This window comes from Betta splendens, chromosome 12, assembly GCF_900634795.4.
Source record: "Betta splendens chromosome 12, fBetSpl5.4, whole genome shotgun sequence".
NCBI lineage: Eukaryota > Metazoa > Chordata > Actinopteri > Anabantiformes > Osphronemidae > Betta > Betta splendens.
The window spans coordinates 656934-673738 of record NC_040892.2 but is presented as its reverse complement, the minus strand read 5'-3'; the positions used below and the strand labels follow the sequence as shown (position 1 = coordinate 673738).

At 47.5% G+C, this 16805-nt stretch overlaps 3 protein-coding genes across 3 annotated transcripts; 2 read left to right on the top strand and 1 right to left on the bottom strand.

Moving 5' to 3' along the window:
* The first annotated feature begins 28 nt into the window (after window positions 1-28).
* Window positions 29-6270, top strand: purg (purine-rich element binding protein G). The gene has a single exon (XM_029169799.3). It carries the CDS (start codon window positions 636-638, stop codon window positions 1671-1673), a length of 1038 nt encoding a protein of 345 aa, XP_029025632.1. The 5' UTR covers window positions 29-635; the 3' UTR covers window positions 1674-6270.
* Window positions 6271-6773: 503 nt separating this feature from the next.
* slc38a9 (solute carrier family 38 member 9) lies at window positions 6774-12687 on the top strand. Its single transcript, XM_029169798.3, has 15 exons — window positions 6774-7116; window positions 7627-7739; window positions 8112-8241; window positions 8325-8443; window positions 8513-8576; window positions 8670-8763; window positions 9241-9411; window positions 9593-9652; window positions 9879-10088; window positions 10228-10335; window positions 10578-10684; window positions 11308-11421; window positions 11675-11823; window positions 11940-12029; window positions 12139-12687. Exons 2-15 carry the CDS (start codon window positions 7642-7644, stop codon window positions 12302-12304), a joined length of 1680 nt encoding a protein of 559 aa, XP_029025631.1. The 5' UTR covers window positions 6774-7116; window positions 7627-7641; the 3' UTR covers window positions 12305-12687.
* Window positions 12688-13345: 658 nt separating this feature from the next.
* Window positions 13346-15587, bottom strand: reep5 (receptor accessory protein 5). Its single transcript, XM_029169800.3, has 5 exons — window positions 15359-15587; window positions 15098-15191; window positions 14010-14148; window positions 13749-13917; window positions 13346-13593 (listed from the first exon to the last, which is right to left on the bottom strand). The coding sequence occupies exons 1-5, from the start codon at window positions 15474-15476 to the stop codon at window positions 13544-13546; spliced, it is 570 nt and encodes a 189-aa protein (XP_029025633.2). The 5' UTR covers window positions 15477-15587; the 3' UTR covers window positions 13346-13543.
* Between the last annotated feature and the right edge of the window lie 1218 nt (window positions 15588-16805).

Here is a 16805-nt window from a genome sequence, read left to right as displayed (position 1 = left end):
TCTCTTTGTTTTTGTGTCGCACGTTTTACATTTTTTTTTTATTGAATGAGCGACCGAAGGCTGTGATCTATTTTTCAAGGACGATTCTTTTGGTTTCCGACAGGCGCGCGCTGCAATAAAACACAGCGCTCATTAGAATGGTTAACCCAAAATCCTACGGTCAAATTGTGTTTCCGTGTCCGACTATACGATGTAGTCAATTGTAGCTTCTTTGAACGTCGTCTAACCGGAGGCTGGGCCCGTTCCCGTCTAGAAGCGCTGCAGCTGAGTGTGAGGTGGCGTCAGGACGGGAGGGGGGGTTCATCGGGTTCATGTAGTACCGGACGCCTCCTCCTCCTTTCACGTTGGCTCCGCCGGCTCCCACGGTACTAGCTGTGAGGCATGTGGACGGCGGGGACCGCGTGCGTTTGCGGTGTAAACGTCTGAATAGTCGAGCGTGACCTTTATTCGGGGACACAGAAAGTCGATCAGCTGATGACTCCAGAGTCGGTTCCATTTTGGGTCATTCGAGGCATCTGGGCACCGTTTGCACCTCCAGCTGAATGAACGAGGCTGCTGCCGTCGCCCGTGAGTCGCCCGTTACTGTGATGGGGGAAGCGCGTCGTCCTGCACGGGCTAAAGGAGGAATTTAAAGGATGATGGCTGATGGATGCTGCCGAGGAATGGACAGAGCCAAGGGTAAGATTGCATCAGACTCTTTACCGAAACCCGCGTATCCTCAGCACTTCATCCAGAGCGGATCGCAGCAGAGCAATGACATCCAGGAGCTCGCTTCCAAACGCGTCGACATTCAGAAGAAGCGCTTCTACCTGGACGTCAAACAGAGCGTCCGCGGACGCTTCCTCAAAATCGCCGAGGTGTGGATAGGACGAGGCCGGCACGACAACGTGCGGAAGAGCAAGCTGACGCTGTCCATGGCCATGGCGCCGGCGCTGCGCTACTGCCTGGGAGACTTCATCGATTATTACGCTCGCATCGGGCTGCGGGGGGGCCTCGCGCCTCCGCCGCACGAGGAGCGCGGCAGCGACGGCCAGGGCCGCGCGCACGACTCCCGCCGAAGAGCGCAGGAGCAGCGCGCGGCGCTGTCGCCCAGCGGCTCCGCGGCGTCCGACGACCATGCCCACCGCGTGCTCAAGAGCGAGTTCATCGAGCGAGACAACAGAAAGTACTTCCTGGACCTGAAGGAGAACCAGCGCGGCCGCTTCCTCCGCATCCGGCAGACCATCAGCAAAGGGCCCGGCACCATGGGCTACTACGGCCAGGGCATCGAGCAGACCATCGTGCTGCCGGCGCAGGGGCTCATCGAGTTCCGAGACGCGCTGTCGCAGCTCATCGAGGACTACGGCGACGGCGAGAGCGACGACCGCGGCCGAGCCGGTGCCGGAGCCGGAGTCCGGAACCACGACGAGAGCCCGGAGCTGCCGGAGGCCGCGTCCTTCCGGGTGGACAACAAGCGCTTCTACTTTGACGTGGGGTCCAACCGCTACGGGGTTTTTTTAAAGATTAGCGAAGTGCGGCAGCCGTACAGGAACACCATCACGGTCCCGCTGAAGGCCTGGGCTCGGTTCGGAGAGAATTTCATTAGGTACGAGGAGGAGATGCGACGAATCTTCTCGTGCCACAAGGAGAAGCGCGCGGACGCTCGACGGGACAGCGAGGAGCAGGAGGACTGAGCGCGGCCGCGGGTTCTGGAGGTACCGGTGGTGCTGGCGTTGGACTGGACGTGCCACCGACGCAGCTCGAGGCTGTGGTCCGTCTGTCAAGGGCTGGTAAACTACTCAACCTGCCAAGAAGCCATTCATTCATTCATTCATGCATTCATCCGTTCATCGCTCGCTTTTAATTATCCTGGGCCGCAACAACAATGTAAATGCGCACCGGACCCCCGTTTAGCGGGAACAGTGTTGATGACGTCACTAGGCTGAAAATCACGGCGATATTCGCTGTGTTAGTCAGAAAACAGATCTAACATAGATGACAAGGTGAACAGATTTAAAGGCAGGTAATTGTGTTTGCACAGTAGTTAACTAGGCCTGGATCGTAATATATATACCTTAACTAATATTACATTTAATTACACAAATAAGTGAGGTCTGCACTTGACTGACTGCAGCTGCCAACACGGCAGCGGCCCGTCGGACCGGGATGAAGCTCGTGCCGGTGTGTTTCCCTGCACTCACCTATTCTAACGGGGACCGGCACAGTTGGCTCGCGCGCAGTAGATCTTTTTCCACTCAGCTGTTTCTATATATGCAACCGGCTGCTGTGGGTTGTTGTTTAGCTCTAGAGGAAGGAGCGCAGTGGGTCCGAGCGTCCTGGGCCCGGACGCTCCGGTCCGGACGCTCCGGCCCGGACGCTCCGGTCTAGAAGCTCCGGTCCGGACGCTCCGGTCCGGACGCTCCGGCCCGGACGCTCCGGTCTAGAAGCTCCGGTCCGGACGCTCCGGCCCGGACGCTCCGGTCTAGAAGCTCCGGCCCAGACGCTCCGGTCCGGACGCTCCGGTCTAGAAGCTCCGGCCCGGACGCTCCGGTCTAGAAGCTCCGGCCCGGACGCTCCGGCCCGGACGCTCCGGCCCGGACGCTCCGGTCCGGACGCTCCGGTCTAGAAGCTCCGGTCTAGAAGCTCCGGCCCGGACGCTCCGGTCTAGAAGCTCCGGTCCGGACGCTCCGGTCCGGACGCTCCGGTCTAGAAGCTCCGGTCTAGAAGCTCCGGCCCGGACGCTCCGGCCCGGACGCTCCGGTCTAGAAGCTCCGGCCCGGACGCTCCGGCCCGGACGCTCCGGTCCGGACGCTCCGGTCTAGAAGCTCCGGTCCGGACGCTCCGGTCTAGAAGCTCCGGTCCGGACTTACGGAGCGGCTGCTGCTCCCGTGGTTCGGCCTGGCTGCTGGTGTCAGAGGTGGTTCCACTCAAACAGCAGCATGTGTCGCTGAGCTCAGCTTTAAGGAGCAGTTCTTCACTTTTATTTGCTTTGAAGCCTCAAACACTTGAAAAACAGCGTTTTCTATATAAAACGTCCTTCAGAAGACGCTGTCGTTGTCTCATCGTCACAGACGTGTTGGAGGTTTTATTTGCACACAGATGTGTTGAGCACGACTCACTGTCTGAAACACACATATGAAGTCAGAGCTGAAGGAAGAGGAAGGCGACGATGAGGCGAAGCCGTCCTAAATAGATGTGGTTCTATTGGACCTGCTTTTACTGAGTCTTGCTGTTGTGTGTCTTTTTCGTGTGCTGTTTGGCTGAAGTTATTAAAAAATGAAGCTTCCCTATGAGCGCTTTGGTTCCCGTTCACTGTAAATGTCCAGAAATGAAGATGCTGAAGATCCGGCCTTCGTTCCAAATGAAGCTCTGCTTAAAGGAACACTGGCTTCTGATACGGACTGTCTTAAATCCTGTATTTGCTTTTTCTAGACCTGAACTTCACCTTTTACACTTTATGGGTTGATGCTCGTGCGCCTCCGGTGCATCTTATGACCTAGAATAGCAGAAAGTCCTTGAGTTCTGTAATTCATTTCTCCCAGTGATATATTTGAAGCTTTAGTTTATTGGAGCACGCGTGGCAGAAGAAGGTGCACAGGCAGCAGGGCTCGGACCGGACCGGACCGGACCGGAGCCACCACAGACGGATCCCAGGTTCTGCGTCAGACTGGACCAGAGCCAACGTCACAGTGTCTCATCTGTCTAGGGCTCAACGCTGGTCTGTGGTCTGAAGTCAAGTGGACCTGGCGCGAGGCTGCTGTCCGAGCGGGCCGGGCCGGGACCACGTCAGCCGGGCCAGGAGCTGATCACCTCTATTGCTGGGACTGATTCATTGAGTGTTTGGTCCCTCTGCTCATCTAGTCAGAAAAAAACAGCTGATACGACGCACATGAGCGTTACACACGTGTCCCGTGCATTCAGAGGTCTGGTTCTGTGAAGCACAGGTCGGGTCTGGTTCGGTCCGGTTGCTACAGTTTCGGGCCTGTGTTCATTGTTTTCATATGAACAGCAGTGGTTATAGAAAACACTGTATGACGTGTAATTTAAAGCACAATTTATTTGAAATGCGGAGGGTTGATGGCGCTGCTTTGATCCAACGTGACCAGTGAATTCATCCCCAAAAAGCACCATGAATACGAGTCACAGAAGCCATCGTGTGTCCTCTGAACTCCAAATATGCCCCAAAAGCACTTTAAATGAAACCTGCACTTTTGTTCTGCTGCTTTGCGTCCGTGCCGTGAGGAACCATCTCCGTTCATGCGACAATCATGGAGCCGTGCTCTCAGAGCTGGTCTGATTCAGTCTGCAGCTTCAGGAACAGGACTCCACAATAGATTGAATTCAGCAGCGTCACCGTTGATTGAAAGTCCCCCTACAGAGTGTTGAGTGTGTAAACTGATCAGCGTCTGCTGGAGGACAACAGTGGAGACAGATGCACAACCGCATGGAAACAGGCACTACGTGATTATGTTGGTTTGAATGAACAAAGGTGGAGTTTTCACACGGACAAAAACGCTTAGTGAAGTGAAGTCCTCACCTGCTGTCAGTGACTGCTGTTGTTGCGATGTGTCTCATCCACAGTTCGTGCCAGTAAAAGTCAAGGCTAGGATCTGAGTGCACAGACTGAATCACAGCTGAGCTCCTGGGACGGACCGACCCGGGTCCGGTGCAGAACCTCTGCTGCAGCTGACTCGCCCTAAACCTGTGTCTGTGTTTCAGGATGCGCTCATACACTGTGTGCAGTGATGGACTGCTGCTACCGTCACCATCACCAGCTCAGCTCTGCATCTGAAATCATTGAAATCTGAGTGACAAACAGCAGCTGTGGTCAAACTGGGTTCACTGACACAAAATAACCTGAAACATCGGGTTTTTCGGTTGCTTCATTGCAGTTGGTCTCCACCTGCGTCTTGGATCAGAGGCTGAAGCTCCTTTGGCTTTTTCCTTTCCAAAGTTCCACTGAGGACTGGAAGCAGTGGATCCAGTCGCACTGAGCACAGCTGCTCGTCTCCGTACAAAGAGCAGAGCTTGGGTTTTCCTCCGTAAATGAATAAATAGGCCGCGTGTCGTTATTTCCATCTGAGGGGCTGAGGAGCTACCACACACCTTCCAGCACCTTCAGTGTGATTGTAGGTCTGCTTCTTCTGGTTGCTGTAGTCCCACTCACAGTAAAGAAGTGTGTGTGTGTGTGTGTGTGTGTCTGTGCATGTGCAGGTAGAGTGATGTGAACGTCTGCATACGGAACAGGACGTTCTGGAGTCAGAAGTGTAGAGATGTAGACGTTTGGTGATGAAAAAACGAACTGAAAATGTGAACAGGTGTATATTTAGATAAATGTAATGTACTACATTGATGTAACCTATAGTCTTGTAGAGTAAGATTTAAAAAACAAGGAGGTTTTGTACTCTGGCACTTTCTTTAACGTGTACTGTAGTCATTCATCTTTGACATGTAAAGTACTGTATCAATATTCATTACTTGCCTTGTAACATTTGAAATGAAGGTCTGAGACGTTTTGGAGTGTTTGCATGCCACTGGTTGGGTTCCACTATATTAGGATAACTATATGAAAAAATGGTGCTATGTTACATTATAAGGTGCTTCTATGGACCCCAGCTGAATGCATGCAACGAGGAACAAGCTGAAAAATAAAAGAAATGAAAACCTGATGTTCTCAAAATGCTTCCCAAAGATGTCAGACGTTCGCCAATTCCAGCCTTCATTTGCTGAATAGCGGCGGCCCTTCAATCGTTGATGCCATACGCACATCTGACAGTGGAGCTGTTTGATTCTGACCGCCGTTCATTCTCCAACACGTTTAGTGACGTAGCATTTTAACCAGGACATAGAAACTGTAGGCGCTGTCCATGATTTGCCCTAATTTGTCCCACATGTCTAGAAGACGAGCTGAAGCAGTCTGTCCTGCCAGGTTTCTGTCTAACGTTATCAGTGGCCTCCTCCGTTCACAGTCAAACAGAACTTGGGCTACGCTAGAAATGACGTGGAAGAAGAACAGTGTCGTGTTGATTTACACTCACTGCCATTGTGATAAAGGACTAAAAGACAATCTAATGGCATTGTTTTCTATTTTTCCTGTGTTCAGATAATTATCATGTTGGAGTTACAGGTCAGCAAACATCATAGTCTATGAAAGGGTTAAAGCTGTTTCAGTTTGTTAAAGACAAAGAATCTGAAAAAATTAAATGTATATGTTTATTTGTTGTACTGATCATTTATTTATGTTTTTTATTAAATGTTTTACAATATTATTAAAGCTCCCGTTTGTTTCCATTTGAGAGTCAGTCAGTGTCTGTGCGCTGGGAACAGTTTTCTTGCTTGTTGGGTTTATGTCATGATTATTTAAAGGTAAATAACCCTAAAATGTTCAGCCACTGAAATTGAATGACAAACATAACCTTGTTAAAAAAGTTAAAACAAACCTTATGAATCTCCTGAGGGACATGTCTGTAGCCTGTAGAGCAGAGTTCCACTGGGACCAGGAAGAAGGTCGACTGTGTTGGACTCAAAGGAGAAAAGAGAAAGGAGGCTGTGAACACGGAACATTGATTTAATAGCAGCCTTCACTGAACAGGGAATAATGGCAGGAGTTAGAAACAGCAGATCAGAAGGAGATGTGTTAGAAAAGAGTGAATCAAGGACAGACAAATATACGTACAAGAGAAAGACACTGGATTCTTACGTGAGTGATGTAGGGACAGGTTACAACCACAAGGTGGCAGCATGGTAACAGTTGGAACGCGCGCAGCCGGAAAACACCAAAGAAGAAGAAAACAAAAACGGGAAACAAGAAAATACACTAAAGAAGAAAGATCCCATAAAGAAACAGTGACGACGGCAGCGGCTCGGAACAGCTGTGTCGGCGCTCACCGACTAACGGCTCGTCTCATTTAACTCGGTTCGTTGCCGGCTCCCCGCTGTTTATGGTTTAGTTTGGTCGGGTTTGGGGGTTGTTGCTGTGAATTTCTGTGTGGAAAAGAACTGGAGATGAGCTGAAAACACGACAAGCATCTTAACGTGTTAGGACTAAATGACAGCAGATTAATCAGCACCTGTGGGACGTCCCGGTAATTAGGCATTCGACGCGTCTGCTCAAGTAGGGAACGGAGCCTCCGTCCGGTAAGAGACAATGGTTTTGTTTTTTTGCTCGAAATTGCAGGCTCAGCATTTAATGTTTCCACAGAACCCCTTCAGCCCAAGTCTGTCACTTTGTAGGAAGCGGTTCACACTAAGGTTATGGAAACAAACTAGGGTCCTGCGCTTTGTCATTTCAAAAGGCAAACTTGCAAATTAAAAAATAGCATTTGAATCTATTTACTGAAGGTTCATCAGCATTTTGTGCCCCAGGGCTGGCAAACAGCTCAATTAGTCCAAGAGTAACTTTACTTATTAAAAGTTACCTTTGACAGATTTAAAACATTCTCAAATTAAATAATCCATCAGATGCTATTTCCTTATGTGGATTACCTGAGTTGATTATAAACTATCCTGATGTATATCCTTAGCTATACAGGAATATTTCTGTATGGTCAGCTATTATTCCTCCTGAACCCCAGTTGTTGGACTAGAACCCTACACAGTCACCAGAACCCTAGAACCCAGAGCAATACTTAGGTTCGATTTTCTTAGTGTGGATCAAAGATCATGGACGATGAGCAAAGGCCTGAGCTGAGCTCTGAGCAACCTGGAGACAGCGACTCACGTAGAGGCTCTGCAGACTCGCTGGACTTTAAAATCAAGAGGTGAGGCTACGCACTACAGCAGCCAACACTGTGAGTGCCAGTGTGTCTGCGTGTGTGTGTGCGCGCGCGTGCGTGTGTGTGTGTGTCTGTGCGCGTGTGTGCGCGCGGGGGGCATCTTTCCTGAATACATTTAATCCTGTTAGGTATTTCACAGGCTCCTTCTAACGTTCTACCACAATCACTTCCAGTAAAGTGCATATTCACAAGTTCACAGAACCCAGTGAACCCGAACATGTTTATAGACCAGAAATTCAGTTTAGATGAACTCATAAAAAGCTCTATAATCATATTTTGGATGTGTGTGAAGGATTTCTTATTTTACGTGTTACTGTTGTCTGAGAGCTTGAGCTGCATGAACATTCCTTCTTTTAGGCCTTTCCATGTGGAGCCCAGGAACATCGTAGATGATGAGCCGCAGGAGAGAGTCTCTGCTCAGGCTGCCATTTTCAACAGCAGACTCCATTACTACAGCAGACTGACGGGGTCCACCGACAGGCTGCTGGTGGGTTCAAGGCGCCATGTTCAGAGCATCTCACTGTGACTGGACCTTCATATCGGTATTTTACCTCTCTGTCTTCCTTCAAGAGCCCCCCAAACCATGTGATCCCACCACCACAGGACATCTATATCTACAGCCCACTGGGCACAGCTTTTAAGGTTGGCAGTAAGGAACATTGTGCCAAGAACCCCAGCATCATCACCATGTGAGTCCAGTCGGTACCATTCAGCTCCTCTTCTATTGGAGGTAAATGACCTTGTTTCTCTCCACATAGATTCGCTATATGGAACACGATGATGGGCACGTCTATACTCAGCATACCCTGGGGTATAAAGCAGGTATTGACCAGCCAGCAGTCCAACTTGGCGAACACTGAACACCTGCACATTACATTTGGCTTTAGTGACCAAAGACGCTGTATCTGCTTTCAGGCTGGTTTCACTCTGGGCTCTGTCATCATCATTCTCATAGGCCTGCTGACGCTCTACTGTGCTTACATTGTCCTCAAATCACCAAAGGGAATACGTGAGTCCTAACGCTCCACTGATAATTTAAGGTTTGAATTGTTACCACCACAGGCTGCTCTGGAGTTTTAGTGCCACTGCTACCGACACATTCACATGATGTTTTCTAGGACTCGTGTGACATTTCCAGGGAAATGTCTGCTCTCTACATATTTCCACAGGGGAGTGTCTCCTCGTGTCTTTGAGAGCATTCGCGCCTCCGTGCAGCACACTGACCATTTACATCAGACCCACAGGAACACAGTTGTCCTCCTTTGATTGGGTTTTACCTCAAACGTTTAGTTCCCTCGATTCCCGAGGAAAAACATTCTTTTTAAATTGTGGTTCAACAGAGGCATAAAAAACGACTTAACATCCAGTGATCTCTGTATTTGTAACATGCACCAACGGTCTGAGCCATGGGCGAGCTTCCACAGCAGCATGCAGGACTTTCCTGGGGGTGTCAGGTGAACTCACGTTGGTTCTGTGTTCTGTCCAGCGTACGTGGACACGTCAGACTGGGAATTTCCGGACGTTTGCAGGTACTACTTTGGGAAGTTTGGCCAGTGGCTCAGCCTGCTCTTCTCCATGGTGTCGCTTATTGGAGCCATGGTGGTTTATTGGGTCCTTATGTCCAATTTCCTCTACAACACTGGACAGTTTATTTACAGTAAGTTTGCGCCTGCTAGCAAGTGAGTGAGTCAGTGAGTGATGAAGCAGTGCAGGCGGTCAGTCAGTAGTTTGCTCTGATGTGACAATCACGTCACCGCACCCAGTTGTTTGATTGTTTGATGCAATGTGATGGAGTGTTTGTGGTAAAGTGGTTTGACTGTTTGCTTTCCTTCGTGCAGATTACGCCCACAACGTCACTATGCCAGACTCAGAATTTGGATCCAATGGCTCCGATAAAGGTACGTAACCACTCGGTGGCAGCATGCGTTTGTGAGTTTTCCTCCTTTGCGGTGAATATGTGCATAACGCTTTGTTGAGGATCTTGTTGCCCTCATGGATGCCTGGGTTAGCTCATCATTAGACCTGCAGGAAGCATCCGATGCTGTTTCCACTCTCTTGTTTCACTTCTGTGGATCTGATAGTTTAACTGAACTGAAGCTAATGCTCCTTGTTCTTTTCTCCCAGTCATCTGTCCATATCCACACACTGACCCGAGCACAAACTACACTCTCAGCGCGTCCTCCATCGCTGCCAGTGGCTCTAATACGTCTGATGTTGGTTCCTTTGAACACTGGTGGAGCAAAAACAACACGGTCCCGCTCTACCTCATCATCCTGCTGCTGCCACTGCTCTGCTTTCGCTCAGCCTCCTTCTTCGCCAGGTTCACCTTTTTGGGTAGGAATCAGCAGACGCGTCAGTCGTGCTCCAGGATCAGTTCTGTGTGCAGGACTAATGTATTTGTACATGGGTTATTGAGTTGATCATGAGCCTAGATTTCCTCTCTCTAATTCCTCTTTCATCTGCTGTTTTACAGGAACGATATCGGTGCTCTACCTGATTGTGATGGTCACTATTAAAGCCGTGCGACTCGGCTTCCACCTGGAGTTCCACTGGTTTGTCACAGTCCAGTTCTATGTTCCAGGTAAATGTTTGCTGGTCCTGTTCATTTGAACACACATCCAGTTCATCCAGTTCATCCAGTGCTCCCAGGTGCGTTTCTTAAACAGCTGAGTTCTAAATGCGTAGGAACCAGCCACAGCTGTTAATCCAACTGTGGAACCTCTCCACACGTACTGAGGATTTCTGATGCTCCTTCCGTCGTCGTGGGGTTGGCTGCTGTTTGTCTGTGCAGTAGATGATGTTTGGTTTGTCCTGTGTTTGCAGAGTTCCGAGTGTTTTTCCCTCAGCTGACTGGCGTCCTTACTCTTGCCTTCTTTATTCACAACTGTATAATCACATTAATGAAGAGCAACAAGAATCAAGACAACAACGTGAGGCTTGGTCACTAATTGTTCTGTTCAGCTCCACACACTGAGTTATTCCATATGAAATCAACCAGGTCGCCTTCTCAGACAAGTCTTAAACATTCGTGCTAATTTTAATGGGCCTATGATTACCTCATCTCTCTATTTGGTAGATGCGTTTCTGTTCATGCAGAGACTTTAAATCTGCAGTTCAACTGCAAAATATCAAAAATCAGCGAATCCCTAATTTGACCTTTTTCAGGCCTGTGGTATCAAAGACAGGTCCGGGACTGCACAGACGTGCTAGAGTCTGGCTGTGTTCCCGGTTCAGCTCAGGACACGCCCTCCCTCAACAGACACAGACAAGTCAAGCAAGGACAGGCTGAACCACCCAGAGAGGGAGGACTCATAGTTCTGAGTTCACACCTTTTTACAGATGTGACGTGAAACCTAATGGAGGAGAAATCTCCAGCCAACTTCGCTCAGACTGAAGCTGCTTGGGTGGGGGTCTAGAGGAAAGATCCACACGATGTCCACAAGTATTTGGTTGATTTCATGTGGAGTAACTCAGATTTATCACCCTAGTTTAAGTAAAAGGAACGTGTCGGTTGTTGTGATCCTGGTGTGGAGCTGAATGTCTGTGTTTCCAGGTACGGGACCTGTCAGTGGCTTATCTCTTAGTAGGACTCACCTATCTGTACGTGGGACTCATGATCTTTGCTGCCTTTCCTTCACCTCCTCTTTCCAAAGACTGCATTGAACCAGTAAGTTACAGCATTAAGTTGACGTTCATGTGGTGAATCCAAAGTGTGAAACCATAACTTGAAATATGAACACTTCCCTCATTTGAGTTTTGTCTTTTAATTATGACATAGAGGCAGAAAAAAAACCCAAAGTCAGTGAGTGAATCAATGAGCGTCACTAGTTCCATCATTCAACTCTTCACACACCTTTGGAGTCAGAACCTTCTCTGCTTCCACTGACCGTTTACGCCTGCCTCCGTTTCCTCCCTTTCAGAATTTCTTGGATAACTTCCCCAGCAGTGACGTGATGGTGTTTGTGGCCAGGACCTTGCTGCTGTTCCAGATGGTCACCGTCTACCCCCTGCTGGGATACCTGGTACGCGTCCAGCTGATGGGCCAGTTGTTTGGCAGCCATTACCCCAGGTAACCCTGATGTGGTCGTTCAGAGCTCCACTGATCACTGATCAGTTCAACAAATCTTTTGCTGTCTTGTTTTGTCATTTGTGTAAAATCCTCACTGGTCCATCGTCTCCTTTTAGTTTCCTCCATGTTTTGGCAATGAACATCCTAATAGTTGGAACTGGTGTGTTGATGGCTAAATTTTATCCCAACATTGGCTCCATCATACGGTGAGTTTAAAGTGTTGTGCGTCATGACTAAGGCTCCAGTGATCCAGCACTCATGCCCTCACTGCGTGTGAGGTGAGCTTTACTGATGCTAGTCCGTATCCTGTGGCAGGTTCTGTGGAGCTGCGTGTGGTTTGGCTTTAGTGTTCGTCTTTCCTGCGTTGGTGCACATGATCTCCCTGAGGCGACAGGGGACTCTCCGCTGGCCGTCGGCCCTCCTCCATTGCTTCCTGATCGTGCTGGGCACGGGCAACCTGCTGGCTCAGTTCCTGATGTAACGGCAGCCAGAGGAGTCACACGTTTTCTGTTAGGTCATCAAACTAAATCAGTGTCAGACTTAAAGGTCTGTGGCAACAATAGGAGGGCAGGATTCATCCAACCAAGCCAGTACTGTATTCCTTGATGCTCTTGTTTTTCTGCCTGTTGTCGTCATGCAGACAAACTGAACAATGTTAACACTGGTCAGTTCCAAGAATCAGAAACTTTATCTGATCCTAAGAAATTAAATGTAGTTAAACAGGCCACAGCTGAAATGGACGATGTGTCATGATTCGCTCTCATTATAGGTGAATGTAAACATTCTGAAGTGATTGAATACTAATGAAAACTTACATTGAACATTGTAAATGTAATATACATTAATACAGAGTTATACATACAAGCATGATTTGTCTTTTATGTCTGTTGGGCTGTTTCGAATCTCCTTCAGTCACAGCATAAGGTTTCTGATAAATCATGAGACCATGTGTTCAGTCAGCGCTGGTGACGCCATGAACCAGTCTAACCAGTGTCTCAGACACATCTAAGATTCATACCGTTAATTTAACATGTAAGTAGTCACGTTGAACATATGGTTCCCTTTGATCACGTTTTGATTCAGTTTGGAGCCGTGTTTGTCCATCTGATGAATTTGTGTTGGATGTTGAGGTCCATCATTAATCTGAAGATGATAAACCCCAGGAAAAATCCATCACCTGCTGTCAGTCTGATACACAGGCGCCGCTGGGCTGCTGGTTCTCCAGCCCTCTGCTCGTCGCCTCAGTCAGGTGTCCATTGGCCTCTGGGCAGCTAGTGGTCAAACCTTTTTATTTTAATATTACATGATATTAAGTCATTTATAAGGTGTTGTCTCCAATAATTGTTGTTAGGTGGCTCCTCTCAGGTGGTCATAACCATAAATTATTTGTGTTCATTTGCAAATCTTAGACCTGACAAGTGCAAACGCTGAAGTGTTTCCTGGTCATCAGCACAGCACTGTCTGCAGAGTTTAATCTTTAAATCTATGAGTCAGACACACATGGAAATAAAAAACCCTTGAGCAAGATTTTTATTTTATTATTTATTGGTTAAAGTTAAAGGCTGACACATGATCAACGCCCTCCAGAGAGCAGTGAACCCGTCTGTTTGATACATGTCTTGCGTTTGGAACATCTAATACAGATCATATCCTGGAAACGAACGAGGAAGAGTTTTCTCCTGCAACAAAGTCAAAGCCAGAAACGAGACCAGCAGCTGTCTTAAGAGCTCTTCTTCTCCTCAAAAATTAGGTTTGCTGTGGCTTTTTTGGCTGTAAAACATAAGTACAATCTTGTCAATCTTGAGTATTTTAGATACAAGCTGCTATTGTTGAATGTGAGTGTGATTACACGGTAATCCTGCATTACTGTAGGTTTTAAACTTCAATCTTCAAAAGTGGTGTTTCCACTACCACGACGTACTCACCCTCATCTTTTATCTTGTCCGTGGCCTCCGATGCCTTGTCTTTGAGGTTTTTTACTACATCGTCGATCTTGGCTTCATTCTTCAGAAAGAATGGGCGAATTATGCGGTTATAGATCTGGACCGAGCCGTTGGAAGGAGTAGGAGCCATGCACCACAGCAAGAAGCCGCACTGGGACAGAAGAAGGCACCTCAACGTCAGGATGGTGGAACGGGTCATGTTCTACTGCGCGTCTGCCAATAAAGGCGCAGCAGTTGAATTACCTTTCCAATGTAGTAGAAGGGGAACCAAGACAGGACGATGTCTGCAAAGAACTCCACCACACTAAAGACTCCGTACACCACCCAGTAGGTCAGCCACTTGGTGTCATCGTCCTTGGTGGCGCTTTCAATGGCTTTAATCCTAAAACAAGTGTATTTTAGTGATGTCATTTGTTTTCAAATCGAACTGCCAAAGTTTCTCAAATGAGCAAAACCCAAATTAGTCGAGGGCAATTTTTTATTGAGGTTAAATTTATTGATGTTGACATTCAGCTTTAAAAATCCTCTAGAAGCTGTGGTATTTGGTTTTGGATGTGGCCTGAGGCAGTTCAGTAGCATTTTAATTTCATTCCAGTTGTATACATGCACAAAGACGTGATACAGGTACTGCATGAAACATATTCTATATCATGATGCATTGAAGGATGCGACAGAAAACAGATCCACACCCCCTGCAGCACCGGCCTGTTACACTCCCAGCGCAGAAAGGAGCATTATTGTCTGTCGTCCCTCCCGACAGTCATCAGACTGCGTAACCATGACTACGGGGATTCACAACGTTCAAATACACAGTGAATATGGCTAAAATGAAACGGTGCAGTATTTACCATTTTCTTTATTTTGTTCCATTTCTAAACTCACTGAGCTACTGTTCATACATACAGGTAAACAATTCTTTATTGTTTACACTCTTTTTCCCTTTTGTTTTAATAATAATATTATTTGCCTAGATCTTCCTCCTGATGCTGTAACAAATCAGCAGCAAGTTATTTTCTCCTCTTGTCTTATGTTATCTTTTATCTTATCTTACTGCAACTTATTATCTTGTCTTATCTTAATGCAACTTATTATCTTATCCTACTGTATATTACTGTGTATTATTGTCTGGAGCCTTGTTCTGTCGTATCAGCTTTGCTTAGTCATCACACAGGCCCGTGGTTCAGAGAAACTATCCAGAGCCAGCTGTAAATAAAGTGGAGCCTTTAATCAACTCAAATTAAGGTCAATTTCAGACATTTCATGCCTGATTCCGGATTAAGCCTGAAATAACACGATCAAGCACATTTAAAGCGTGCGTGGGCAGAACTCACGATATGTAGGCTGGGTACAGGAACCCGATGAGGTTGCACAGCAGAGATGCTCCATAACCAACGACCAAGTAAACCGCTACGATGCCGATGACACCTGGAGGGAACGACACAACACGCCATCATCACCCGCGGTGAACGACGAGCACATCAGCCTCCAACAAACAACCTGCAGCTGATTTCAAACTCTGCTTTCATCCTGACGACGACCACACAGCTCGGTCTCGAGCTCGCTCTTTTCACGGCGTTTGTGTCGGTTCTCACCGAGCGCAATGTAAGTCCGGCCCACTCCAGTCTTCTTCTCGATTTTTCCCAGAACATCTGTAAAAACGTTCTTTTCGTGAAGAAATTTGTCAAATCGTTCCTTGAGGCCCTGTGTCATTGCTGCACTTCCGCCTTTAATAGCGATTATGAAATAGTGAATCAACTGCGACACGCCCGCCGTCACCAACGCCCTTTGCGCGCGGTCCCCGTCAGAGCAGGAGGCTGAAGTTAGCATCCGTTTGCTGCCTCCGAGTCGCCTGAGGGAATTTAAGAAAGATTTCCGTTTGGCCACAAAGTCATCTTACAAAGCTCGTTTTGTGGTGACGACAACCTGGACATTGTAAACTCACTATCAACATTTACTAACGCATTTGTTGAATTAATAATTGAAAATGCGACTAAGGTTACAGATATGTTGTCTTGTTAATTCTCGGTGTATCGCTATTTCAGAATGCATTTAAATAATAAACGTGTCTTCATAACAGTAAAAGCTGTTGAAGTAAAAGAAAAACTGTGGACAAACGAAGTTTTTCCCCTTAATTATCCTATAACCTAGCTATAAAAGTGTTGAGTTGGAAGCTGGAATCAGCTGCTAACTTCAGCCTCGTGTTTCAGCATCCGATTGCAAGCTTCAAAATAAAAGCACGGGATATATTTGAAGTTCTATGATTTTGATATTGAGTGATATTTTTTAACAATACCAGCAGTTTTAGTAAGTGGAATTACTTGTGTTTTCTCAGGGAAGCCAACAGGATAGAATAAGCGAATCACGAATAAGCGGCCACTGTTTTAACCATGAACCGATGTTTATTATTTTGTACTTTTATTTTTATGGTCAATTTATCAGAATCAGAAGCGTATTTTCGCCAGGTATTGTTCCGTCTCCGTGTCCTGGAGATGCACAGCTCCTGAAGAGACGACAGGTGGCAACCGACCACCTTCTGAGCCAGTGGGTGATGCTGCAGCAAACAGGAGGTGATGGATGCCTGAAGTCCACTACTATCTCCTGATGGTACTGGTACCAATCTGTCTCCTGATAGCAGTGGACTTGGAGCGGGCGGAGCCTCAGCCTGAAACTCAAGCCGGAAATGTCTGTTTCACAGCTTGTCACCAGTGTTTGCAGAATACACAGATTTGTTCTACATTGTGACTTTCTACAACCTGCTCAATGTGATCATCTATATGTGTTTCATAGTTACTTTTTTTGATAAAGATAAAACAAAACCGGCAGATGAGGCGACGCGGACAGTTCACAGCCTCGTCCTGCAGGGGGCGCTGCTGCCGTTCATTAACGCAGGGACCAATGGTTTTCACTTTTAAAAAAACAACTTAATGACACTACGTAAGAAATTTTTAAGTGAATTATTATTTTGTTTTTCTTGTTATTACCATGAGAAAAACCCCGTAAAACTCATTAAAGCAGAATTTAAGGTGTTAGAAACAACTT